Source organism: Rattus rattus, chromosome 5 (assembly GCF_011064425.1).
Source record: "Rattus rattus isolate New Zealand chromosome 5, Rrattus_CSIRO_v1, whole genome shotgun sequence".
Lineage (NCBI taxonomy): Eukaryota > Metazoa > Chordata > Mammalia > Rodentia > Muridae > Rattus > Rattus rattus.
Genome location: NC_046158.1, coordinates 90,662,760 through 90,690,543, shown reverse-complemented (window position 1 = coordinate 90,690,543; position 27,784 = coordinate 90,662,760). Strand labels below are relative to the sequence as shown.

At 40.7% G+C, this 27,784-nt stretch overlaps 2 protein-coding genes across 4 annotated transcripts in view; one reads left to right on the top strand and one right to left on the bottom strand.

Moving 5' to 3' along the window:
- On the top strand, positions 1 to 4,592 carry Emc4 (ER membrane protein complex subunit 4). Its single transcript, XM_032903877.1, has 5 exons — positions 1 to 204; positions 507 to 621; positions 3,317 to 3,470; positions 3,658 to 3,818; positions 4,220 to 4,592. Exons 1-5 carry the CDS (start codon positions 119 to 121, stop codon positions 4,253 to 4,255), a joined length of 552 nt encoding a protein of 183 aa, XP_032759768.1. The 5' UTR covers positions 1 to 118; the 3' UTR covers positions 4,256 to 4,592.
- Positions 4,448 to 27,784, bottom strand: part of Slc12a6 (solute carrier family 12 member 6) — a 94,864-nt gene continuing 71,527 nt past the window's right edge. For all 3 annotated transcript variants that reach the window (XM_032903878.1, XM_032903879.1, XM_032903880.1), the window contains 17 exons: positions 25,764 to 25,978; positions 23,564 to 23,722; positions 23,302 to 23,400; positions 22,993 to 23,050; positions 20,173 to 20,347; positions 19,833 to 19,951; positions 17,803 to 17,901; positions 15,784 to 15,903; positions 15,016 to 15,120; positions 14,495 to 14,663; positions 12,883 to 13,078; positions 12,188 to 12,357; positions 10,765 to 10,896; positions 9,741 to 9,848; positions 9,424 to 9,608; positions 8,758 to 8,891; positions 4,448 to 7,198 (listed from right to left, as the gene is read on the bottom strand). In XM_032903878.1, the coding sequence (XP_032759769.1) occupies positions 7,107 to 7,198; positions 8,758 to 8,891; positions 9,424 to 9,608; positions 9,741 to 9,848; positions 10,765 to 10,896; positions 12,188 to 12,357; positions 12,883 to 13,078; positions 14,495 to 14,663; positions 15,016 to 15,120; positions 15,784 to 15,903; positions 17,803 to 17,901; positions 19,833 to 19,951; positions 20,173 to 20,347; positions 22,993 to 23,050; positions 23,302 to 23,400; positions 23,564 to 23,722; positions 25,764 to 25,978 (2,335 nt within the window). In that variant the 3' untranslated portion in view covers positions 4,448 to 7,106. The remainder of the gene's footprint in view (positions 7,199 to 8,757; positions 8,892 to 9,423; positions 9,609 to 9,740; positions 9,849 to 10,764; positions 10,897 to 12,187; positions 12,358 to 12,882; positions 13,079 to 14,494; positions 14,664 to 15,015; positions 15,121 to 15,783; positions 15,904 to 17,802; positions 17,902 to 19,832; positions 19,952 to 20,172; positions 20,348 to 22,992; positions 23,051 to 23,301; positions 23,401 to 23,563; positions 23,723 to 25,763; positions 25,979 to 27,784) is intronic.

Here is a 27,784-nt window from a genome sequence, read left to right as displayed (position 1 = left end):
GCCGGAAGTGCACTGCGGCGAAAGCAAGGAAGTCGGACCGCTTGCGATCTCCGCTAGTTCCTAGGAGCCGAACTCAGCGGCCGGAGGGTGACGGATCTTTTAACCAGCGGCTGCTGTCATGACGACCCAGGGGGGCCTGGTGGCCAACCGAGGCCGGCGGTTCAAATGGGCCATTGAGCTGAGTGGACCGGGAGGAGGGAGCAGGTGAGTTTCTTAAGCTCGATGTCTTACCCTTACCCTAGAACGACCCGAGATCCAGGGAACCAGGGCCTCAGGTATAAGTCTCCGACACGAGTGGGTGGCACACAGATGTTACCCGAGGAACTCTTGTGCTGTGGAAGTTATTTTTCCCCAAGAATCTTTTAGTTTTTACCAATGAGCTGAAAACTGAAGAATGCACGAGAGGATCTAATTTACATCTGAAGTTCTTTCTGTGGTCGATAGGGTTGAAAACCCGTGCTTGGGAAGTCGTAGTTTTAGTCTCTTGATTTGGTTTGGTTCTTTAGGGGCCGAAGTGACCGGGGCAGTGGACAGGGAGACTCACTCTACCCAGTCGGTTACTTGGACAAGCAAGTGCCTGATACCAGCGTGCAAGAGACCGACCGGATCCTGGTGGAGAAGGTACAGAGGTATTAGATGTAACTGTAGCATTTGGACCAGTCCTGTCTCACCTTACTCTCTGGAGTAGAGGTAAAGCAGCTGGTCACTACCTGAATGTTTGAGAGCCACAATGCTTAAGATTTATATTACAGTATCTTACATATATGTTCCCTGACATAATTTCAGTGTGTCGGGATATTGTGTTACTTTTACCTTCAAAACATCCCAATCCTGCTATCATTTCTTACTGCCTTCAACTGTTACATCACCAGCAGCAGACTAATAATCGATCAACTGTCCCTCCATCCCTCTATTTAAAATAAAACATGGTTTCTCAACCTCAGTACTGTTTTCTATTTGGGGGCAAGTACTTTTTTTGCTGGGGAGAATTATGTTGGGTACTTACTGTAAGATGTTTTAGTACTCCTGATCTCTACACATTAGGTACCATTATGTTATTCCATTATCGTGTGAACTAAAGATGTTTCCAACATTACCAGATGTTTTCCAGGCGGTCTAAAGAGGTACACTTTGATGAGCTTTAGCAGTGTATACCTGTGATGAAACTGCTCGCTTTGAAAGAGACCTATATTCAAGTGTCCCCCTTCTCAATTTCTCAGTATCCCTTCCTGTATAGAGTTCTAATGTGTCTTGTTATGTTCTACCTTGTCCTCCCTGTAGTCTCCAAGCACAGCAATCAAAAATGATCCCTTTAAAACATGCCAGGTCATCCCTACTCAAAATCAGTCTAAAATTCCATGCTCATTCAGCATTAACACCAAGTCTTTTTAGTATTAGACATAACTCTGCATGTACCAGGGAGTCTGCTCCCTGTAGCATCTGTGGCCTGTCTACCATTTTTACATTTGTTTACTCTAGTCGTAATGATTTCCTTGTTGCTATGTAAGGATACCAGATAAATTCCCCTTGCCTGCCTTTTGTGTGTGTTCTCTATTCGTAGAATGCTTTTCCTCTGGATTCCTTCCTAACTGGCTTAGTTCTTCTTTGGGGTCTCTCTAATATTATAGTCAAGACTTTTCCTGTGCTGCTGTTTCATTTGTATGTTATGGACATATCACATGGCTTATGCTAGTTAGCATCTTAGTACTCTTGTAGACTAGATTAGCAGGAATTTTACAGCAGAAGTGTGTCCCAAGGGTTTAGAGGGGTCCTTGATATTTTCCTTCCTTTTTATACTTCCCTCGCAGCCTTAATATTGCTGAATAAACAATTTTTATTCCATGGAATGCATAATTTATATACATGGCTATTTTTACATAGATTTATACTTTGTTAGGATTAAGTTTATTTTCTTTTAGATTTATTTTATACATTGCTGTGTTCTACATAAAGTTATTTACAAATATGGCTGGTGTTTTAAACTGAATAATCAAAGTAGTTATGGCTATTTTTACATAGATTTCTACTTTGTCAGAATTAAGTTTATTTTCTTTTCGATTTATTTTATACACATCAGTGTTTTGTCTGTACATATGTGTATTGTGTATGCCTAGAGCTTTCAGAGGTTAGAAGGAGGTATTGGATCCCCCAGCACTAGAGCTGTGGATCATTGTGAGCCACAGTGTAGGTGCTGGGAACCAAGCATTGGTCCCTTGAATAAGCAAGAAATACTGTTAAACACAGAGTCCTCTCTCCAGGGCCTTTGCTAGCAGTTTACATTAGATTCATAGGTAACATTTATTTTGTATATATAAATATACATGCGAACACACATTTCTCATGACAGTCTTTTAAGGCTTGAGTATTTCTGGAATTTAAATTTTTAGTTTTGTTTCCTTCCAAAGGAGTTTGTGTGAGACTTGTATTTTTAGCTTTAAATGATTAGAATTTACCAAGGGAAGTGATGATTTGGGCTTAATAATAGATAGAGTCAGCCATGGGACTCTTTTTCCTTTTTCTTACGCAATTTAAGTCATGTTTCTAGGAATGTATCCATTTCCTAAATTTTCAAATAGTCAAAGAGTTTAGAATATGGCGAGTGTGATGCCTGCAGGATCTATAAAGCTGCCTCCTTTCCTCTGGACATGGAAGAGTTTTCATGTCTAACTTGTCAGGTTTACCAGAATTGAATTTACAATCCTGCAAAAAGACAACCTTATCTTTGTAATCGCTTATTTTTGTTTTTTTTTCAAAATCATTTAGTTTGTTCTTTGTCTGACTTTCATGAAATAGACGCTGAGTGTTCTCACACATTCTTAAGATCATGGATTTCTAGCTAGGGATGGTATGGTGGTGCCTATCTACAATCCTATTAGCTTTGGAGGATGTTATAAAAAAGATCTCAAGTTGGAGTTCAACCTGGACATACCAAGATCTTGTCTCAAGTAACAAAAAGATTATAAATTTCTCAAAACTTGCTGGGCAGTGGTGGCACACACCTTTAATCTCAGCACTTAGGAGGTAGAAGCAGGCAGATTTCCGAGTTTGAGCCCAGCTTGGTTTACAGAGGGAGTTCTAGGACAGCCAGGGCTACACAGAGGAACCGTCTTGAAAAACAAAAGATCCCCAGAAGGTTTGTGTAGGGAAAGCACAATAGTAGAGGAACTTGTAGCAGCACGAGGAGGGGGTGGAGCTGGAAAGTCAGTTCAGTCTAGCAGAGATCTGAAGCTTCTGTTCACTCGATTTAAGCATCAGTCAGACAATAAATGTGAGAGTGAAGGGTGGTGGTCAGAGGTTTAAACTGTGTTTCTTTTAGCGCTGCTGGGACATCGCCCTGGGTCCCCTCAAACAGATTCCCATGAATCTCTTCATCATGTACATGGCAGGCAATACCATCTCCATCTTCCCTACCATGATGGTGTGTATGATGGCCTGGCGACCCATCCAAGCACTTATGGCCATTTCAGCCAGTAAGTATCCATAAAATAATAATCCTTCCCTGGGGCAAATTCTTTGGCATATTTTTGGCTAGAGGGTATTTTGGTGGGGTGGAAGTAGTGGTACCATTTATAATCTTATTTTGAGTCTGTATGTATAAATTCAGTGTTTCATATTGGGAAAAAAAACAGTGTTGACAATGTCTGTTAATCCTAACAGCTTTCAAGATGCTGGAGAGTTCAAGTCAGAAGTTTCTTCAAGGTTTGGTCTATCTCATTGGGAACCTGATGGGTTTGGCATTGGCTGTTTACAAGTGCCAGTCCATGGGTCTGTTGCCTACACATGCATCAGATTGGCTGGCCTTTATTGAGCCCCCTGAGGTATGATTAAAGTTAAATTTCAGGCAAATAGAATATACAGTGAATAGCTAGTTAGTTCATATGATGGTAGAAAATTAGAGTTGATATCAAGGGCTTATTTTTTAAAGTCTTTACATTTTTTATTGCCTCCCCCACCCCCTTTGTGTGTGTGTGTGTTTTGGAGGTCAGAGAAGTTGTTCCTGCAAGTTAGCTGGCAGAAAAGAAACTATAGCAGAACTTCTGACTGAACGTCAGAAAGCTTGGCAGCAAGTGCCCTTACTCTGAGCCCTCTCACTGGCCCCAGTTTTCATTTCTTAAGTAACAAAGGGTTGCAAGTTACAAGTTCATGTGTGGCAGCGTTTGTGATTGAGCAACTGACTGAGAATTTGTCTGCCACTCACCTCTTTCCTGTCTTGTTTTAGAGAATGGAGTTCAGTGGAGGAGGACTACTTCTGTGAACCTGAGAAAGAAAGCACCATGCTTGTGGACCTCATCTGCATTTTAAGCTGTTGACTCCTGAACATCTTCACTTAAATAATCATGCATGTTGAGAAGAGCCAAAAAGCTTGCATTTTTTCCCGTGGTGAGAAGAGAGATTTTACAAGGACAGTATGCAGCATGTTACAGCAGAAAAGAAACTATAGCACAACTTATGACTGAAAATAATGTAGAAAACTTTATTTATGTTCCCAGCACAGAGCAAAACAAACAAAACCAGACTCTATGTAAACAAAAGACTAGCAGCCGCTGAGTAGCAGCATCTCCTTTCAATAAATTAAATGGTTGAGAACAATGCTTTAATGTTTCACAAGTTCCCCTTAAATCTATTTTAATATTTCACTTCTATATCACATAAGCAGACTTTTTTTGGAAGATGTGAGAAGGTACCGCTGAATTCAAATTATACATGATGACAAGAAAAACCAGGGGAAAAGAGCATGTAAATAAGCTTACAGTGTAACTTAATATCCACAGTAAGGAGTGAGGATTGGTGGGAGCCTGGGGCCACAAGAAAAGGAGGAAACAAAAGGTGAAAAGCAGCGACTTTTTCTCTGCCATGAAGAAGCTGGCACCTGTCAAGCAGGCCCTGCAATTCAAACTCCAGCTTTTAAGGTAGCTTTGAAAGGCTGAGGGCCAGTTGGGAGAGAATGAATGTTACAGCCTGCCCTGCTAAACTCATAAAAGCTGGGTCTTAAAAGAAGGCAGGAGAAGGTCTTCCTCGTCCCTCTAGAAACATTTGGCCCCTTCCCCTAAGGTGCATTTTCTCTCTCAAGTTTTCAGTATTGCTTTATTTGCAGTGATTAAAAGATAAGACACTTTGCAGACAGACAACATAAGCAACACATAGACATGAAATGTTCTAGACAGAGATGAGTATAAATCTGGCCTAATAACCATTTTTCCATGTAACAGTGATTTTGTCTTGGGGACTGAAGTAATAGCTATATTAATAGCCACTATTCTCTTACCCTTTAAAAGATTCTTACAGAGCTCTAACCACAAACAGCTTTTCTAAAAGTAACCTTATTATTCTCTTCCCATGTTTGTTTGATATGGAAAAAGTATCACTTTGGTCAGGGGTAGATGTGTTAGGCAGTTCCTGGGCAGGCTGGCTTTTATAGAATGGGCAATTAATGCCTTGGAGCCTAGGCAATTACACTCAAGTATGCAATGGAGTGTTGGAAAGAGAACTGTGAACAGTTTCTACCCTCTGCAGGAGGCAAAGGAAAACATTCTAAATCCTGTGCTACCTCAAGGGGGCCTGGGAGGAGGATGAACCAAACATATGATTCAGCTCCCCAAGCCATATTTGAGGGTTTTCTTCTGTCTTGGGCTGAATTCTGGGTTCCTTGTCCTACAGGGTCTGGAGAGTGGCACAATTTACCATCAATGAAAGGAAATTTAAAAGCAGCCATGAATGTAAGTAAGCAAGAAGACAGTCTCTTAAGTAACTATCATGTAAAGGATATGGGGGTTTCACATACTTGAAAATACTGCTCAGCCACAAAGGCTGCCTATGCTGGTAAGCCAAGTGTTTGTGATCAGTAAATTAGGAAAAAAAAAAAAAAAAAAAAAAAAAAAGAATCCAAGCTTACAAAAGTATTTCCTTGGCACACTTAGAACTTTTGGAAAACAAAACCAAGACAGCAGATCACTGGCTCAGCAAACCACTTGTTTCAGAGCCAAGTTTCTGGAGTCAAGAGTGAATAATAATATTGAAATGGGAAAAGCTCAGCTCTGGGCATGGAGGTCACGTGCCTCAAATCTGTACTATGGCTTTGGTGAAGAGGCCACAGACTGATTTCTTGTGAAAGAAAAGGTGCTTGCGTTAGGCTGATGCAAACCTATCTGCCGATGTGGGCAGATGATTTTGGCACAGTGGAAAGGGTATGGCTTTCACACCCCCAGTTCCACTGCTGGACCCCGCTGAATCCTGGGGCCGTGGAGGTGGTGTCACAGTCGAGTGTCTCTTCCCTACAGGTTTTGTTTGTTAGACCAATGCCTGCTAAGAGTAGAAGAGACCTTTCTGGTTAACTACATAACCACCCATACTTCTTGGATAATAGCTTGTGTGCTTTGTGTTGCATAGCTAACCACTGTTTTTCTATACATTTTACAGGCACTCTTTGGAATCCCCTTAGCTCAGAAAACCTGAAAAAACATTTTTACCTTTCAAAAAACCATTTCTAAAGTAAGACTAGTGTCTGCATTATAACCACAGAATGGGTTTAAAACAAAGACAGCTAAAGTATACAGTGGTGCAGTACAGACAATCAAACACGGGGGGTCTACGTTTTGGGGAGGAAGAAGAGGCGGGAGCTTTGTTTTCGGTTTTGTGTATCAGTATCCTTTGTCTCCATCCTGGCTTGCTGCAGGCTATCTCTATAATGGTAACTCACTTTTTACTAAGGTGAGACTTAAATGCCTGTTAACTTTCTGGTGCTCACTGACCTGTGTCTTCTGAGACTCGTCCTGAATGTTAGATATGAACTTGTTTTCTGTTGTTAGTTAAGTTTCTAGCATATGTTTTTCTAACTCATTACCTTCTGTGTGCCAAAAGGTTCCCTTTGGCTTAGCTTGCTAATTTTGACTTGCCTTCTCCTGCCATAGAAATAGCTTTTAGGACTTGACCATTCTCTGTTGAGGGAATATTTGCTTCTGCTGGGATGGCAGATCATGTTGCAGCCAAGAGCATAGTTGGGGCTCAGCTCTGCAAGAACAGAGTGGGAGTGGTAGGAAAGAGCTGTCATCTCCATGGGACCATGAGTCTTGGGAAAGGTCGGATCACGCAGAGTCTCCCATAGATGACTATGAGTAAATGGTGATGACTTCACTGCCACCACCCCGGACGAGGAGGACTCGCTCTAATCCCTCAGTGAGCACTTCTAGAAATTCCATGTCTTCAGAAGTTGTCAAGGAAATAGGAAGATCAATAGTGCACTTTATGTCCTGGCATCAGTAATCTAAGTTTATTTGATTATAGACCTGCAAGCTCAGCATGCTTTTTTAAATTACATACTCCAAATAGGAAAAGACTGAACTTGACTCAACATCCATCTATGTATCCACTCACTCATTCATTCTGCAATGCTACTATGCATTAAATCTAGGGCCTTGTGCTTGCTAGGCAAACACCTTACTATGTGCAACTGCTTCACCCACTCTAATTTTTTAAAATTCTAAGACAGGATCTCACTAAATTGCCCAGGTTGATTTGACTAGCTATGACACCCAAATAGGCATTTGTGAATTTTCCTGAGATTATAAGCTTGCACCACCAAGCCTGAAATTGGATTCAGTTTTAAACTTATGAAATAATCCTGGAATCTAGACTCTTTGTATATTTAATACAAAACATTCTCATTTGTTCCCTTTCTCCAAGTACTTGGATCTGAACCAAGAGTCTCACGTTAGGCAAACATTCTAGCACTGAGCGACAGCCCCAGCCTGCATTTGCTACTTTCTAAATGTGATCTAAAACTGAGTCAACAGTGAGACAGCTCCACTGCTGAAAGCATTTGTACAGCTTGAATTCAGTTCCCTGGAGTACTGAGAGAGTGTGTATGTGCGCGCGTGCGCGCACACACACACACACACACACACACACACACACACACACACACACACGCTTTTGAGACAGCTTATTGTGTAACACTAGCCGGCCCAAAACTCATTGTGTAGACTAAACTGGCCTTGAAGTCAGTGATCTGCCTGCCTCTGCCTCCCTAATGCTGGGATTAAGGGTATGAGTCATCATGCCTGGTACAAATAAAAAGTTTTAAGTGCCTGGAGAGATGTCTCAATAGTTAAGAGCACTTGATGCTCTTGCGGAGGACCCAGGTATGAGTGCCCAGCATGCATATGGTGGCTCATCGCCATCCGTAACTTAGTTCTAGAAAAATCAAACTCTTCAGACCTCCATGGGCACTCCTCACACATACACACATGCAAGCAACACATGAGAAAAAAAGGCTTGGGGGGATAAGGTGGGGCAGGTAAAGATACTTGAGTTTGACCGACTTGAAGGTTTCCCTCTGACCTCCACATACAGGCTATGGGATGAAGAAAGAACCTGTCTTTTCCTCCCTCCATTAACAAGTCGCAAGTGCTTCTTACCTAACTCCATCTAAAGCAAGTGGCTTTGCAGAGTGAGGATCTTAAAAAGGAGAGTGGGTGTGGAGATTCTGTCTCTAGGTTTATCACTGAAAATTACAAGTCATATTGCAAATTTATCAACTTGGTATACTTGGGTGTCAGAGAGAACATAATAACCTGATGCCCCAGCTTCCTGATCGATTAATTAATCTCACAACTTTGGAAGCATCCCTACCTATGACCTTAACATTAAGCTCCTCCTTAGAGAAGGAAATGAGGAACAGACTGACTTTAATTAACTACTACCTAGTTGTCTTGAGAAGGATTTTTTCCCAATTGGCAGCTTCCCTCTTGGAAAGGATACAGTTCTCATCACCTTCAGGGTTTCGGGGTGGTCCTGGCATATTCAACAAAACCAGCTTTGCTTCGTGGGACTTGTTAACTATAACTTCATTGAGCTTCACTGCTGTATGCATCCGTCTCACGTTGGACTGGTCCCTGCGTGTGAAGAAATCAAACAGTTAAGGCAAAAAGAAACTAGTTTAAATACTCTCTATTTTGAGGCCCAGAGCCTTTTCACTTTACTGTGGCTAATGTGATAATTTGTTATATTAACACCTCTAGTTTTCTTATTCTTTAAAGGTGTGTGTATAGGAAGGCAGCTTTTTGGGAGTAGGTTTCCCTTCCACCAGTTTATAAGAGGCAAGTCCTGATGATCAAATTTAGGTACTGAGGCTTGCCAACAAGCACCTTTACCTAACAAGCTATCTCACTGGCCTAGTTTTCTCATTCTGTTTGCCTATTTTATAATAATAGACAAATAATATAGAAATGAACTATGTGAGGAGAAAAAGATGGTTAGCTTGTATCCAGTGTTTAAAATTGGGAACTAATCTTCAGAAGCAAACAATAGCTGATTTAGGTAAGATGAAAACACCCGTGCTTTGTGACAGTGTTCAGGTAGTCACGTATGTACCACTATGCAGGATACTGTATTATACATAGGATAAGCGTGAGTGGAAACACTTACGGACGCATATTAAGTAGGTCTTGGAATCCTTCCATTGATTTGACCTTTTGCCCCCGGGATGCCATGTATTTATCCTTGGTCCAAGTCATGTGCACCTTCTCTTGGTAAGTTTCTGTTTCCTCATCCTCGTCAGAGCCAATGCTAGTTAAGCGAAGCATTGAGTTTCGATCTTTCACCAGTTGTGCCTGGAGGAGGGCAAACAGTTATTTTCGCTATTCTTTTTCTCATGCTTAAATGCTTTGAAGACAGCAGGTTGTACTGGAGTAACTGAGAAGAAGGCCTCACGAACAAGACAGGCCAATTCAGCAAGGCCTTACCTCTCTGTCTCGTTCTGTTTTGGACAGCCGCATGTGCCGAAGCATCTGGGACCTCTGCTCCATCATCAGGGTGCGCTCGTATGTATAGGCAGATATGTCACTGTCATGCTGCCACACACAGCACACAAAGTAGGCACAAAGAAAAGTTAACCACACATTTTGTTTTTATTTTCTAAAAATTTATTTTTATTTTGTGTGCATTGGTGTTTTGCCTGTATGTATGTCTGTGTGAGGATGTCAGATCCCCTCAAACTGGAGTTACAAACAATTGTGAGCTGTCATGTGGGTGCTGGGAATTGAACCTGGGTTCTCTCGAAGAGTAGCTAATGCTCTTCCCACTGAGCCATCTCTCTAGTCCTCCTCCCCCATATTTATTTTTACACATGACCTAATTCAGAACTGCAACCACAGCAACCTTTCCCTCCTACTTTGTTCAGTCTTCAGTTATAAGGACACATGGTTTGGGGGATTTATACAGAGGCTTTGATTTTTTTTTTCTATGATCTAATCAATATTGAATGATTAAAACGAAACATACAAAACTAGTGTGACTTTTTAGCATGAATTAAATATTAATAAACTAAGTAGCTAAAAATTTGGGACCTATGTAGAAGCTGTGTAGTAAATAAAGCAAACAAAAAGCAACCCCAGGAGTAGGAAGATGACCCTATGGGTAAAGGCATTTGCTGCCACAATGCCCCAAATTTAGGTCCAAGAGAGTCACATGGTAGAAAGAAAAACTGACTCCTGTATATCATCCATCCTCTGACCCATACACATACACACTTAGTCTGTAATAAAAATGTAAAGTTTTAAAAAGAACACAAAAACAATTGCAAACATTCACACGTTCTACTTACTTAGGTCCATTATTAGGCGCACATGTACCTTATTAGGTACATTCGTTAGGCCTAGGTGATTAAAGCACACATTTATAGCTGAGTAATATCCCAAACTAGATTCTAGGAGGAAAGCTAGGGTTCAAGGAGTGTTAGTCTTTTCTATTTCAAACTCCACTCCTCACCATCTCCACCACTTCCACTTCGGCCTCGATGCGCAGATGATACAGGAAGGTGGCCAGGTCCTTCTTCATCTGGATACTGTTGTCTTCTAGTTGGGCTACTGTGAAGATCCGTATGCTGCATTTTCGCCAAACCTGGCACAGCCCAGTGTACATGGGAAAATTAGATGCAACAAGGGAAAAAGTGTTTTCTTAAAAGGAGACATTAATGTCTAGAATGACCTTGCTGTCCTATCAAGTATTTGTTCCTTTCTTCCCGATAAGGCTAACTAAGCAACACGTTAAATATGTTCTGGTTACACTGTATCCTGGCTCGGCCTTCTGGGTGGTGGATTACTCGCACATATCCCTGTTCCTGGTTTTAAATTTTTAATTTCATTACTGAGGAAAAACTTGCTCATGTAATACTGTGAGATTGGTTTCCGTCCCTGGCTTCTGGCACGTGACTTGCAAAAGGACGACGGAGGGGTCGAGGTGGAGCTGACCACCAATGGTGGGTGATTTTTCAGCTGGGCCTATGTATGAAAGCCTTCACTGAAAAGGCTAGACTGAACTTCTGGGAAATTTGAGATAACTGGGCTCCTAGAGAGCAGGACATGCCAGCAAGGGTGCACAAACTCCTTGCCTCTATGCCCTGTACATCTCCTTATCTGTATCTTTTGTAATGTTTTAAAAATTATACACAGTAAGTGTAACAAACTGTTTCCTCTGGATTCAGTAAGCATGTCCAGTAAATTAACTATCTAGGAAGGGAGGAATGTAAACCCCTAAGTCAGAAGCATGGGTAGAATACTCAGGGTTTGCAGTCAGCATCCCTAAAATGCAGGAAGACAGTGTAAAGACTGACCATCAATCTACAATGGATAAAATGCTACCTACAGATAATATGCCAGGATTGACTGAGAGGACAGCAAACTGCTGCCCACTGCAGAATATCTGCTGGCTTCATATGGGGAGGGGAAGCCTACACATCCTCACTCGGGGTACACTGAGAAGGCTTATTCAAACAGCACGGCGATGATACCATACTAACTGAATAGAGAGCTGGGAATGGTGGCACTCATCTTTAATCCCAGCACTCAGGAGGCAAAGGCAGGTGGATCTCTGTGATCTGTGAGTTCAAAGGCAGCCTGGTCTACAGACACCCAGAACTGTACCTGAAACTGATGCATTATTGTATTTTGTTTTTCTGGTTTTTGTTCTTTCCAAACACTGTTATACAGGAATTTTAGTAAGCTTATAGGAATTCACTTAAGATGCATTGGTGTAAAATATAACAACAAAATACAATTAAAAAATAAAACCTAAACCCACTCTACTTCTCATAAGGCTGGAGCTGGGATCATGGGACACCAAGAATAAGCCCTGCCTGTTCAGATTTTAAGTCTCACCACTACAGCAGGAGGGAAAGAGCGATCCAGAATACCTTGTGCTGTTTCAGTAGGAATGGTAATAGCATGAGCATGCCCCCATCATGCACAATCCACCACACATCAATGTTGCCCTCAGAAAATTGTTCCACATTGCTGGGAAAGAAGGAGACATTTTTAGCCACCAACAGGGCTAGATGGGCAGCAGTTGTCACTCGAACTGTGCCTGTGGAGAGAAGAGCAAATTGGGATATGCAGACAATCTCTGGGCTTTGCTTCCCACTATTTTCAGGAAAGAAAGGTAACCCTTATTGACATTTCTTTGAATAATGTGTCCTATTGACATATACATTATAATACTTTACTGAGAAACAGAAGTCACTGACTGAAGTCTGGGGAGCTACTAATTGAATGGGGAACCATGGTTTAGGTAACTAGAGATGCTTTATACTACATATTTAATGCATGAATTTGTCAGAGTCTGATGAGAAATAATCTTTCTAGTTCCTGTGGGGTCATCAGAATGAAAAATGACAACTGAAAATGACAGTTTGAGACTTGACATAGATAAATACTTTGTGGACATATATGTATAGATGAGGACAGCAGGTTACCATCATGTTAGTAGTTTCTATGTGGCTGTCTTAACAGTATGTTTCATGCATGGTCTCTACTTTAGGACGGGGGGTTAGGGTGACAGATTTAATTTAGTCCCCCTTATGGGCCCTCAGGTTAATACAGGACACTGTACCAATGAAAGTCTTCCAAGCACGAGCATCTTCACTCTGACGCCAGCCATTGGGCCAGCCCATCACCACTGTGTTGTGCTTCATGCCTCCAAGGCCACAGGACTGGATGAGGTGTGAAATGCCCTCTTTCAGCTTGGCAGCCACTACCAGCTGGCAGAACCCTTTTACCTTTTCTGCCTCCATGAGGTGCTTAATGGTCTGAAAAAGATACAAAACTTCAACTGCTTTACCCTGGCCCTTTGACTCGTCATTTTGTCTCACTTTGTCCTTCCATCCCTCCCCAGATTCTACATAAGACTCTATCTCTACAGAGAACTTCAAGGAGTTAAGTGTGCTCAGTGAAGTGTCATTTTTGTTTTGTTCTGACTTTTCTGTCATCTGTATTTAGATCTGTAGCTGGGCTGGCTGCCCACATGTAGCTCCTCTCCCCTTTTCCTCTCTGCTGCGTGCTTCCCTTTCAGGTGAAGCGCTGAGCACTAGGATGTCCAAAAAGCGAATACCAGACACGGTAAGTTCACTAGTGTAAATTCCTGTCACCCCAGGCATGTCCTGACTTATCCTTTTAGGAAACCTAATCTGATGATCCTGAAGTTTCACTTTAGAATTTTCCCAGATAAGGTTTCCTTTTCCCCCCTTCTTCTCTCTTCTTATATTTATTATGACATTTGAATGGTAATGACACCTGCATTTAAGTTATTAGTGTTGCATTTAGTCAGGATAACTTAGAAATAACATCATATGCCCATTTCTTCTTACCTTACTCCTTTGTTGGAAAGGTAACTTATGATGTACAAAACAGCTATGATTTTTCCCAAAGACACAGATTAAGTCTGTGGTTATCTAAGGTGATGCTCTTCATTTATAACCATATGCTTCTTAAAAATTTAATTTTTTGTCACCTGGGTTAATGTTTCTGAAATTTCTAGTTTTTTAAAAAAATGGATTAATTTTAAAAATGAATTGTGTGTGTGTGTGTGTGTGTGTGTGTGTGTGTGTGTGTGTGTGTGTGTGTGTAGGAGTTGGACTCCCTGGAGCTAGAGTTATAGGTGATTATGAGCTGCCCAATATGGGTGCTTGGAACCTAAGTCAGGTTCTCTGTAAGAGCAGTCTGTACTATGAAATAAAGTCCACTAATAATTTAGTGACAGCTGACAGTTTCCCCAAATAACAGGATTAGTTCCATCATTGACAACGTTAGAACAAACATCTTTATACAGAAGAGCCTGCTCTGCATAGGTAATCAGAAATAGCAAGCTAAGTTCTCTTGATTCCATACAAACGGTGGTCAAAAGAAAAGTCACTTTTGCCATTGCTGGTGTAAGATTTAGGAACCTTCTCCACAGTCAAATAAATATCAACATGATTTCTCTTACTTTCAGGTCAGCACTCTTGGAGTCTAACTAGGAACTGTGTTTATTAATACTCACAGGTAATGCTTTAAGTGGGAAGAATAGATATCTATTCTGGCTCCTGTTTGAGGGAGTATGATTGTTCAAAAGTCAGCACTAAGTTGGAGGCCTAGGTCACACAGGGAAAGGTGTAACTTAGAAATGCTGGTCAGCCTGGAGAGCACAAATGCTGGAGGAACACAGACCCAGAGACAGTGCTCCTCACCTGCTCTGCTGCTAGAGCGTCACCATAGTTCTCCAGGAAGTTACCCACGATGACAGAGCCCACAATAGTGAGTCCCTTTCCTGCTTTGAGCTGTGAGGCAAAGGTGAGGAGGCGAGGGTGCTTGACGTGTAAATCTTCATCCAGCTTTAGCAGTACAAGCAGCTGAGGCCTGTGAAGAGGTGAGGGAGAAGGCATGTGGGTGTGGGAACAGGTGGCAACTTCATCCTTCCCCTCAGGAGGTCCTTACAAAGCACTGGACTTTGACACAAGGATGGAATCAGTGGGATGGTAAGGTGAGGGTTCTCAGTTATTTCCAGTGTTCTCAGTATTATCTGAAACTGACCAATATTAATAGAACAACAACAATAAATACTAAGTAAGGCAACAAGGTTAGGGGATAGTTCAAAACTTGCCAGCAGTTCCCCCAGCCACATGCTTTCTTTATCTGGTGATAAAGACAGTGCAGCTGAGTGGTTAACTATGGGCAAACACTACTAATCTCTGCTTTGTGACTGCTTTACCTCCAGTTTTTAGTGTGAGGAGGGCCTTCCTCTAGGCGGAGCAAAGCGAAGCGGGCTGCACTGAGTGACAGCCCACGGATACCATCGCCCCATTCTTTTTCAGCCCTTGGGAGAAGAAAAAAGAGGGATAGTCAGTTTATAGTGAGTAGAAGTTTGAAAACATAAAACCTAGGTAACAGTAAAATTATGTACAAGGTAGAAGACTGAAACTCATGGCTGTGGTTTATCTGTTGTCCCTTACTAGCATGAGGAACCCACTGTGACACTGACCACCCTACAGCTGCTCCACAATACAGGCTACCAGGGTCACTCACTTTACCCCGTGAGGATCTACTCAAAAGCAACCATGTGGAACAGCAATTCAGATTAGGAAATTACTTGTAATTGTGATTTTGAAAATAATGAAAAAATAAAGTCAAAGTAATCTGAGTCAGAACATAGTTTATCCCCATTTTTGGAGGTTGTTTGAGGTTTTGGTTATTTCAGGATTATTCAGGATTAAGTGTATTTCAGACTATCCCCTGCTTGAAAAGTTTAGCTAAGCTGTTTACATTTGGGTAATTTTATTAACCACTCAGCCATCCTATCTCCAGCCCAGCATGTTTTTCCCTCTTTGGTGAGGGGAATCTTGGCACGTAGCCCAGGTTGGTTTGTATTTGCAATCTTCCTGCTTCAGCCTCCTGTTACACACTGTGACACCATGCATGGTCAGACAAGCCATTCTTGACTGCCCCTTTCAGCAGTGATGAAGGTAAAATTCAAACTCACCCTTGGTACTCAATGTACTTGTAGATCATGCCAGCTATTACCATAGCTACAATGGCATAATACCAAGAAGAAATGAACATCAGAGCTAGACAGATACTCATTCCCATGAAAGAGAGGGCCCTGGAAGATGAAAATCAAAAAATATAAATCAGTAAGTGTCTTAAGCAGCAAGGAAAGATACCAGTTTGAGGGGTGCTTCCTAGACTATGATGGGGATTGTTTATATATATGTTATATATCATATATAGTATACATAACATATAATGCCCGATTATATAATAAAATATATGATTAATATATTATAAATTATATCAATATAATATATTAACATGTAACATTAATATAACATGTTCTAATATATCATGATATAGTATAATACATAAGTGTTAACATTAGTACATATTAATTTCCAGTGAATTACAGATAGAACTTGTGTTAAATATAATGAAAATTGTTATTAGAAAAAACATCCTCATATGTTTGCTATAGCACTGACTGACTTCTTTCCTTCTTTCTGGTGCTGTGGCTCAGACCCAATGCCTTGTACAGTAGGCAGGCCATCTGTCACTGAGCCTTCCCACCAACCCATATGGGGTAATAACCCTATGCCTTCCTGTTTCTGGACAATCATGAACTATGGAGAGGAGTGCTACAGGGCTATCTGCTTCAAGGACAATTAGTGCTTATTTGGAAAAGTGGGGATTGAATACCATCAGGAATCTGAAATGAGATATTAAATATTTTTCTTATAAGTATTCCTAACATTTTTATGAGTATTTAATTCCCCTTAACTGTAGAATCCAGTGATGAAAAGCTGTTAGCTTTTAATAGCAGTTAAAGAGAAACTGGTAGTGGCAGTTTTGAGCAAATAAATTACGTAGATGAAGTATTACTGAAGCCCCTTTGTTTGCAGTATTGCCTTTCTAGCTCTATGATGAATGTTTCAAGTGTAATTAGAAGAATTGTTACTTTGGAGACTAAAATATAACACTAAAAATGTTCACCACAAACTTTTAGCTAATGTTAAAGCTAGAAGGAGGATGAAAGGTGTTACAACCGGTTGTATGTATATATTTTTGCCACATAAATGTCCCATCATTGGTCATTTTTGGTAAATGAAGCCAGAGGAGTAAGGGAAGTCAGAAAACAAGAGGATACAGCAACAGGCGCACACAGGAACATAAAAGTGCACATGATCATACAGTCACAGGAAAACGATGAGACAGCTGGGCAGTGGTGGTGCAGGCTTTTAAATCCTAGCACTGGGAGGGCAGAGGCAGGTAGATCTCTGAGTTTGAGGCCAGCCTGATGTACAAAGTGAGTTACAGGACAACTAGGGCAACCAGAGATATCCTGTCTCAAACAAAACTGAACAAACAAATAAAAACACCAAAAACCAGCCAAAACCTAGAACAATCTACACCCCCCAAAAAAAAAAGAAAAAAACAAAAAACATAGATGGCCCCTTCAGGACTGGCAACATTTACCATAGCACCACAGCTTTTCATGGAGAGCTTTACTGTGTACTAGCACTGTGTTAAAGTGCAGGCATTACTCCCTGTTATGAGCTAGTAAAATACGGTTTCAGGAGGCTATATGCTTTCGTCAGATTACACGACCAGGAAGTAGTAAAGTGAATAAGGATTTGGGTTACCACCTTCACAGTCACACCCTTAGTTACTGAGTGAGATTCTGATAACAGTGAGAATGAGGACTGATGAGAAACTAAAGATGCAATCCAGTGCTCAGTTAAGACAAGAGAAAGGTAGATGTGCAAAGGGAAGGTGTACATGGACCGTAAGGCTGAAGCAAGCTGTAAATAAGCACTTTAGGTCTCTGCGGCTGTTATGTTACTCTAAAGAGATACATAACGGTTATGAGAGAGTAGGAAAGACAGGAATTCCAGCAACAATTGTGACTATCAAAATAGTATGGAATGGCTGGCCAATTTAAGAAATGTATGGAGAGCCCAGAATATCCTAGACTTCTAGAAAGGTGAGGAGGAACATGGAGGCTTACCAGTGATAGTAGCGGAATCGAGGCCTCCAGTGGGGGGTTCGCAGTAATGTTTGCAAGGCACAAGCCAAGTTAACAAAGAGGTAACACATAAGGAAAAACCTGGAGGAATAAAAACAGTAGGCAGAATTATTATAAAATAACTGGAGGCCTCTGCACTACTAAACCCTATTTATACAGCACCAACCACTTACAGAAATTTTAAAAGCCTTTTCTCCCAAATCTGTTTATCTTCCAATGTTTTCTCTTTTGGCTGATGAAACCATTTTTTCTTTTAATTTTTTTGGCTAGATGGTGGTGGCACACGTCTTTAATCCCAGCACTTGGGGAGGCAGAGGCAGGTACATCTCTGAGTTTGAGGCCAGCCTGGTCTACAGGGTGAGTTACAGGACAGTCAGGGCTACACTGAGAAACCCTGTCCCTGGTCTACAGGGTGAGTTACAGGACAGTCAGGGCTACACTGAGAAACCCTGTCTCAAACACAAAAAAATGTGTATGTGTGTTTTCCTGTATGTATGTCTGTGTACCGTGTGTGTTCTGAGAGCCTGTGGAGGCAGAAAAGGGTGTTGAATACCTTTAGACTGGAATTACAGAAAATTGAGTAGCCATGTATACTGGGAATTGAATCCAGGACCTCTGGAAGAGCAGACAATGCTCTTACCCACTGAGTCATCTCTTGGGCCTGGCACAACTATTCTTTACCAGATGTTCAGGACTTAATCCATATTTCTACCTCCTTATTCATTCCCCCCTACATTTACCTATCAAGAACTGTAACTCTGCCTACTTCAACCTCCCCAAACTGCTTTACTTTCTTTTTTCAGTGCCCTCAGCTTAGTTCAGGCTTTCACTTCCTTTTTTTTTTTCTTTTCCAACTTCTAGTTCAATACTATTCTCTTCTAGTCCTTCCCCCAAGTCCCCCTATACTTTTTTTTTTTTGAGACAGGTTTTCATTTATGCAACTTTGGCTGTCCTAGAACTCACTGTCTAGATATATAGACCAAGCTGGCCTCAAACTCACAAGATCTGTCTGCCTCTGCTTCCTTGTGCATACCACCATGCCGAGTGAAGATTTCTTTACTTTTATATGTAAGGGTGTTTTGCCCTTACACATAAGGGTATGTGCAGCAAACTGTGCTTAGTGACTTCAGAGGCCAGAAGAGGGCACTGAATCCCCTGGAACTGCAGATTAAGACACATCCTCCTCTGCTTGGCAAGTAACTAGTTATCTTCAAGATTCATGCCACCTCCTACAGAAACTTCCTCTCTTTCTGTGTGCTATGCTTTTGTGGCACCCAGTAGTTACTTTTACCATTCTTCATTCACTGTACTCTATGGGGGACTCATAATTCCTTGAGAGCGTGAACCTTATATATCTTCATATCGCCAGTGTCAGGTAGACAGTCAGTCATTAGTAATGCACAGGTAAATGAATTGAAGCCAACAGTGAAAGCAATTGCTAATGACTCAGAGTGAAGGCAGGGGCTAGAGGACATAGCTCAGTAGAGAACATGCCTAGTGCATACAGTACCCTGGGTTCAAATGTAAGGAGAGAGAGAGAGAGAGAGAGAGAGAGAGAGAGAGAGAGAGAGAGAGAGAGAGAGAGAAACTTGTGAAGTTATACAAGTTACTTGCATATAGGACTCCTCCCTCTATAAAATCAAGTCATTTATAAAACAGTTAGCCTTATATAGAAGTTCTCAGGAATATTCTTTTAAAGATTTATTTTAATTATGTTTGTGTGTGTTCACATGAGTGCTCCCAGAAGTCAGATGTCAGGTTCTAGGAACTGGACTTACACGTGGTTGTGAGCTACCTGACGTGGGTGCTAAGAACTGGACTTAGGTCCTCTGAAGAGCCATATACACTATTAACCACTGAGCCATCTCTCCAGCCCCATCTCAGGGATATTCTTGTAAGTAAAGTGTGGCCTATGTTTGGTCAACTCTGTCATTACTACTACTTTTAGATGACTGATAGAAATCATGCTATTGATCAGTGAACAACTATATTGAGAATAAAGCAGTTCTTACATGGAAAGAATTGGGGCCACGAGATCCAGGGAGGCGATGAGAATTCCCAGCTCCGCTATGGCAGCAGTTAGAAGTAAGGCCCAGGTAGGTTCCCCATTAGCTTTGCTGTGTCCAAAAACCTGTACATATGAGGAAAAACATCAGGCATGGGGGCACCGACACAATGTGCCCATTTCAGATAGCTGAAAAATAACTTCATAGCAAGCATTTTGAGGGCCTTGTAGTATTAAACTTTATATATCTCTACATTTATGATCTCCCAATTCTTAAGCTGAAAAAGGTAACATTGTTCATAAGACCTGAGGAAAAAAAGCAGAGGGCACAGCAAACCGTCACTTACCCTAAGGAAAGGTATGATGTTGTCCTTGGCAATAGCCTGCAGCAGCCGAGGTGCACCTGTGAGGCTCTGAAGTCCAGCTCCACACGTTGAAAAGAAGGAGCCAATAACAATCACCCATGGGGATGGCCAGGATAAGGTGCCTACAACCAAATTCCCTTTTACAGCATCCCCAAATCTGAGAAAGAAACAGTGGGAAATTTAATTTGAAAACAACTGTAGATTAAAAGTTAGGAAGACATTCACCCAGTGATGTTTTCCTGCTTAATAAGTTTTACAGTCTCAAACTGAGTCAACATGAAGACTAAAAAAATGTAAAGTTACAGTGTTTCCATAACAGCAGGCATTATGGCACATACCTGTCACCTCAGCTTGCAGGGGGCTAGGGCAAGAGGATTATGAGTTTGGGGACAGGAAGGCTACACTTTTGAGTTCAAGGTCAGTAAAGTCTATACAGCAAGTTCCTGGCCAGCTCAGGATATACAGCCAGACCCTGTCTCAAAAAATAAGTTTCTGGACTAGGGATATATAATACATTGTTGACTTAGCATATTTCTGAGGCCCTGGGTTTAATCTCTATCACCACTGTGGAGGGGAAAATTAATAATATTTCTTAATATTAAGAAAACAAACAGTACAGTTATAAAAACAAGTGAAGCTTCACTTACAGATTTCTCTGTAATGGCAATTTATCTGCTTTGGGGTAGAAACTGGAAAAGTGCAAAAACCCACAAAGCAGGAGGTCCACAGTCGTTTAAGAACAGTCACCACTTTTTCTTTATTGTGCATGCATGTTTGTGTACCAAGTGTGTACCTATGCCTGGAGGCTAGAAGAGGATGTCAAAACTCCTGAAACTGGACATGGGCTACCAGGGAGGTGCTAGCAACTGAACTTGGGTCCTCTGAAAAAGTAGTTAAGTACTCTTAAGCACTGAGCCATTTCTTCAGCCTCAACTTGTTAGCATTATGCATACTTTGTTAGCATTATGCATACTTTGCATGTTTCTATTTATTTGTAACAGTTGTACATCATCCATTCTACTATTGATTTTTTTCATTAATTTATTTTCTTTACATCACAACTGCAGCTCCCCTCTTTATTATTTGAAATACTGTAATTTAAAACATTATGAACGTATATACAATGAAACATAAGCTATTTTTCCTTGAGGCAGATGCCTAAGAATAACTGCAAAAATTAATATATTAAAACATTTTGAGATTTATATAAAACTTAATAACAGAGGTCTCAGGGTAGCAGCACTTGTTGTGCAATGATGAAAACCTGAGTTCAAATCCTCAGAATCCATATAAAAAGTGGGGTATAGATGTGTGTGCGTCTCTTACTGCAGAATTCTGTTGGGCAGAGACAGGATTGCTGCAGTTTTCTGGATGACAGTCTACCTCTAGGTTCAGTGAGAGATCCAGTCTCAAGGAAATAAGGTAGAGAGTGATAGAACAGACACCCAACATTCTCCTCATGCCACTGAGCAGATAGGTGTGCACATACCTACACACACACACACACACACACACACTCACTCTCTCTCTCTCTCTCTCTCTCTCTCTCTCTCTCTCTCTCTCTCTCCCTCCCTCCCTCCCTCTGTGGTATCTATTCTGGCCTTCAAAGAGTTCAATCAGGGGAATATAATAGGAAATGAGTAGTACAGTGTGGTAAGTGTAACACCACAATAAGTTTAAATACTGTGGTCAGACAAGAGGAGGAGTAATTCTACTTTGGGGGCAAAGATGGAAAACTATAGGACAGAAGATCCTTTGCTTACTCTTAAGGAGGATGAAGTTAGTCTTCCCAGCAGGAACAACCAACTGAAGCAAAGGAAACAACAGAGACAAGGTAAGGAGAAAGAGCAACCCGGTGGCAATAGGTACGAAGGTGATAAAGCTCAAAGGCAGATTATCATGTGATTACAAAGAGGAAAAAAGAAACCTGAAGCTCAATAAATATTGATGGGACCACTGAACAGTGACTGAAAACTGACTTGGATGTTGGATGAAAATGAGGGGAAACACCTAGGGTAGAAAGATATTTACATTCTTTAGTGAGAGGGACTGAAGTGAGGGTATTAACCAAGATGTGGAAAATGTAAGAATTAGCAGCTTTCAGGGAGAGGTCTGTCCACAAATATCTCATAAAACATATGAGAGAAAAGAAGTAATAATACCAAGTAGCCTTCATGAAGAAACTTAGTTTCCAGTTTCCATTCAGAATGCCCAGGGCTAGTCAGTAGATGCCTGTCTTGTGGAGCAGACGCTGGAGAGGTGACATAGTTCCTTTCACTCGTTCTACATTTGTACAGCTGCTAGCAGTTCTTGGTGTACAGGGAAGTATTCAGTATTCTGACAACTTCATGGGATTTTTTTTTTGGGGGGGAGCTACTTAGTTGCGTCTTACAAAATATCACTGGTCCTTATTATATACTAGTTATTAATAGCTTGAGGTAGGAGGAATATTTAATCCCAGAAATTTGAGGTTAGCTTGAGGAACATTACAAAAAAAAATCACAAAGTATTTTATCTTATTACAGGCTAAATTATATATTTTAATCTTTTTTTTCAAACTTTGTTTTTGTACTGCTAAAATCAAACCTAGGGTGTTGTATGTGCTACACAAGCTCAGTTTGGGATGTATATGTATATATATATGTATATAGATATCTGTCTGCTGTTTCTATATATGTATACACATACACACACATACACATTATAGCTCAATAACTGACATTTTGTCCTAGTTTCTTGGTATCTGTGTTGACACTAGTGACAAAATGTCATAGAAGACAGACATATGGTTGTTACACTTACTTGTCTCTGAGGACAACTCCTTCGATACATGCACCAAAAAGGACAACATTGCTTAAATCTGTTATGCTGAGAGTCAAGGAAATTATTGTTGTCTTTTGGCTTTATGTAGTAACTATACTATCAGTAAATGAGTTGCTGAATTCATTACTTCTATAAAACGCTTTAATGAGGCTTATGAAGCAGGCCAACTATATGGCAAGTTAAGCAGTAGTAAGAGGTGACACTATGATTAGACAAAAGTACTGATCATCTTTGTTCTATTGCATGATCCCATCACCATGACTCAAAACAAAACTACAAAGAGGATACACACGAAGGATGTGGTCAGGATGGCAAGGATGGTCCCAATGGGAATAGACTTTTGAGCATCTTTCAGATCTCCAGATCTGTTTGACCCAGCCATGATACCTAGAGGGCAAACACCAAGTTAACTTCTTAGTTTTCTGGGCATTCTGATATTCACAATGATACTGAAGACTAGGCGTAAACAGAAAACAGAGAATATAATTCTATCTCCTGAGAACACTCACTATTGTGCCTGATGGCCATCTAAACCAAGTAACCTACTTACCTGTGACAGAAGGAAAGAAGATCCCCACCAGAAGAGTGAAGGAGGTGGTAATATCAGCAAGAACATATTCATGGTTTAAGTTGCCCAAAACGTCAGATGACTTGGCTGATGGCTTTTCAATTATCTCACCTTTTGGTAAATAATTACTCCAAAGGTTTTCTGCAAAGGGTTGAGGGGTAGGGTGAATAAGAAGAAAGAAAATATAAAGATATAAGTAAATATAGAAGTAATACAACCATATGATTTCTTACCCAAACAATATTCAACCAGAAACGCTGGTTGTTGTTGTTATAACTACTGGAGTGGAGACTGACCCAGGAGCCTTTTACTTGCTAGGCAAGCACTATACTCTAGACCCACCTCCACCTGAATCCTTACTGTTTTAATGAACTATAGTTTCTCTACCATGAACATATGTAAGCACTGTAGGATGAAACATAATGATATTTCTCTATCTTAAAATAATTTTACAAAATATTTTATTAAAATAAATGTAGTAATATAACTTAGTAAAAGTTAAATAGACTAAAATCAAATATCCCATAAAGTTGATTTTTAAATTAGTTCTCAAATTTAAAGTCTTTTTTTTTGTTTTTGTTTTTGTTTTGTTTTTTTTTTTTTTTTTGGAGCTGGGGGCCGAACCCAGGGCCTTGTGCTTGCTATGCAAGCACTCTACCACTGAGCTAAATCCCCAAACCCCTTAAAGCCTTTTTTTTTTTTTAAATTAGTATCAAAGCAGTTTTAACCTCTTAGTATGAACTTGCTTCATGGGCAAGAAATTTGTGGACAAAACATTTAAGGTGGACATCACTCAAGAAAAGAATTTCACAAATTTAGCTCTCTAGGAAAACATAGGTGTGTTTGGTGACATTAAAATAGTTCTGTTTGAGCTATCACTGAAGGGAGACCAATTTTTCAAGAGTACATTAGTCAGACACAAAGGCAAGTCCCTGCAGTCATAGCTTGTTAGGAGCATGAGGCAGAAGGACTCCTTAAGCCCAGGAGTTTCAAGTTAGCTTGAGGAATATTGCAAAATGAAAATACTCACAAAATATTTTATCTTATCCTATGCTAGAAAGTCATTTGTCCACCTCTGCTCTCAAAAAAGGGGCAAAATTTGACAGTTGTACTCTGCAAGGAAGTTCTAAATATAATTTCACTAAGAGAAAAACAGAAGTATGCAGGGCATGGTGTTGTACACCTATTATCCTGCCAGTACTCAGGAGGCTGAGGCACAAAGATTCTGAGTTTACAGTCATCCGTGAACACACAGGGATCACTGCCATGTTCAATAGAAGAGCCGTAGACAGTGGGCTGGGGTGTAGCTCAATGGTAGAGCATGTGATGCTTGTCAGACATATTCCCTGGGTTCAAGCCTTAAGGCTGCAATCATAATCATCACCAGTTAGGGTCTAGGTCACCAGCTCTGGGGAAGCTACTGCCTATATTTGCTAAATGGAATGCTGTGCCTGTCAAACTGCCTTCTCAACAACCATGCTTATGCTTAGCTACTACTGCTGCTACCAGCTTTGGTCAGAGACGGCTTTTTCTACAGGGGGCCGTGGTCTCTGAGGAGGGTCAGTAACCAAAGGTCACAGTGGTAGGAAGAATTGACTATCTTATGCTGAGTCATAAAGCTATTTATATCACTCCCTTCGAGGCTCAGGGAGCGTGGAAACGGGGCTGGAAGAATGGAAAATCCAGAGAAGGAGGAGTCATGTAGAATGCTGGCTTTGTGCTGTGGCTCTTGCGTGCTTGAATGCACAGCATCTCTGAATACCTGCACAAGGTCTCCGCCAGATGGGCTCTATCATTATGTCATTTGAGGAAGGGGCGCTCACAAGACCCCACCCATTCTGAGGCTTTATAACCAACCACCTAATGTGGGAGGGCGAGACATTTTCCTCAGTCCTGTAGCCACTGTAAAGTGCCCATGCTGCTATAAACACACCAGTTCCAATGAGATTCAGTGTGTATGTAAATGAGAGAATAATGAGTATGAGTAAGTATGATCAAAATAACATAATAAGCATGTATAAAATATAATAAACCTATTGTTATGCATAATTAATACTATAATACAAAGTAAAAAAAATAGGGGGAGGGTGAAGACCTAAGACGGGAAAGCCTACTTCCCACTACTGTACTTAAAGAAGAAACAACACAAAACAAACCAATCTAGTTAAACTCTCTAACTTACCAGTAATGATGCCACTAGCCAACCCTGGAATGCCCTGGATTGAGGTGACATTATTGTGAACAAAGTACTCATCACAGGTGGCATTAAAAAACTGACTTGAGTTGCAGAAGAATCCCCATAACTTTGATGGTATTGTCATGTTGTTAACTTCCTTGGTCTTAGAGCAAATGTCAAGGTGTCTTGATGACAGGGTGCGGTTGCCCAGCATACAGACCCTAAATCAAAGCAAACAGAGAAGAAGAGAAAGATCAAGAAGGGAAAAAAGAACAGAGAAAACTAAGTTTTAAAGATGAAAACAAGGATAAAATGTCATTGCTCAGAGATTTTACTGTCATGGGTAGACAAGGATGACCTTAAATTGAGGTGACCTGTACTTTCTGCCAGTGTAACCCTCACAGATCTCACAATATTTTAACATTTATCTTTTGTAGCTGGAGGCATTGAGGGTTACAGGGATGCAGTATTCTGCCCAAGACCAAGGTCATACAAATGACAGATATAGGTGATATGATTCAAACATAAGAACTGTACAAAGAAACTATGCTCAATTATCTTCCAAAAATATTTGGCTATTCATTCACTTTCAGGTCCAAAGGAATCCTGGAGAGGTTAGGGAGATGGAGTTCTTGTTATGGAAGCATGAGAACCTGAGCCCAGATCTCCAGCACCCAGGTCAAAGCCTGGTGTGGTCATACGTGCCTGTCATCTCAGCTCTGGAAATTGGGGCAGGGGAGGAGAAGACACAGAAAGGGTGGACTGTTTAGCCAGTCCATCTAAACAGTGCAAACAATGGTACAATATAGAGAGTGATAAAGGATACCTGAAATCTTGTTTTGGTTTCCACACAGACACACATATGGACTGCCACTGCCCTACCCCCACACCATTACCACTGCCAGCAACAATGAAATCCCAGAGAACTTCTGCTCTTATTTTTAAAATATGTCCAAATGCCCATATTTTCATTTGCTTGTTTTCTTTCTAGGGAGAGGCAGAGAGGGGGAGGAGGAAGAGAAAGAAAGAAGATAGGGAATGAAATGTGAAGAGGCTTGTCACAGCCTCCTGGGACTGCCAGCTCGTCTAAGTCTTCTGATTACTGCTGCAGGACAGTCTGACTAGACTTAAAAGCATATCTCTCCATGGCCCAAGAGAAAACTGTTTTTGACCTTAAACCTAGACCCAGTGGTAAAGAGGAAATTCAAGAATTATACAAATATTAACTGCAGCTTTTTTTTCTACTACCTAGAAACATAAACAAGAATGGAGTAATAGACCCGTAATACAATACTTCTGAGCTACAAAAAAACAAAAAACAAAAAAAAAGAAAAGAAAAAATAAACCACGATTCCAAATCTGCAGAGTGATTTCATACATACACAATTAGCCACGTGGCTTCAACAACCCAACAATCCTAGTTTTGTTTCATGGTTTATCTAAGGCTTTTGGTTTTTTTTTTAACATATTATGCTGGAATTTAAAAAAACAAAATAGCTTGTATTGGGATTTCTTCTTCAACCAAACAGAAATAGAGAAGCCCCAAAGAGGAACCTGAAACAAATGGAATTTTCCGAGTTGAGATACAGCTAAAAAGTTGCATCTAAAACTTTTACAGGGATGGAGAGATGGCTCGGTGGTTAAGAGCACTGACAGCTCTTCCAGAGGTCCTGAGTTCAAATCTCAGCAACCACATGGTGGCTCACAACCATCTGTAGTGAGATCTGATGCCCTCTTCTGGTGTGTCTGAAGAGAGCAACAGTGTACTCATATATAATAAATAAATCTTTAAAACTTATATAACTCTGAAAATGATCTTTATTTTATGGCCCTAAGTAAGCAAAATGAAAATTTATGGTGGGATTTATTACTGACATCACATAGAAGAAATACCAAATAGCAATCAGGAAATCACAAAGTCCCATGTTCTTGCCCTACCATTAGCTGACTTTGGGGAAAGTCATTCATCTTCACTTGATCTGGCTTCTTCATCATGAAAAAAATGTTTTTGTATTTTTTTCCTGTAA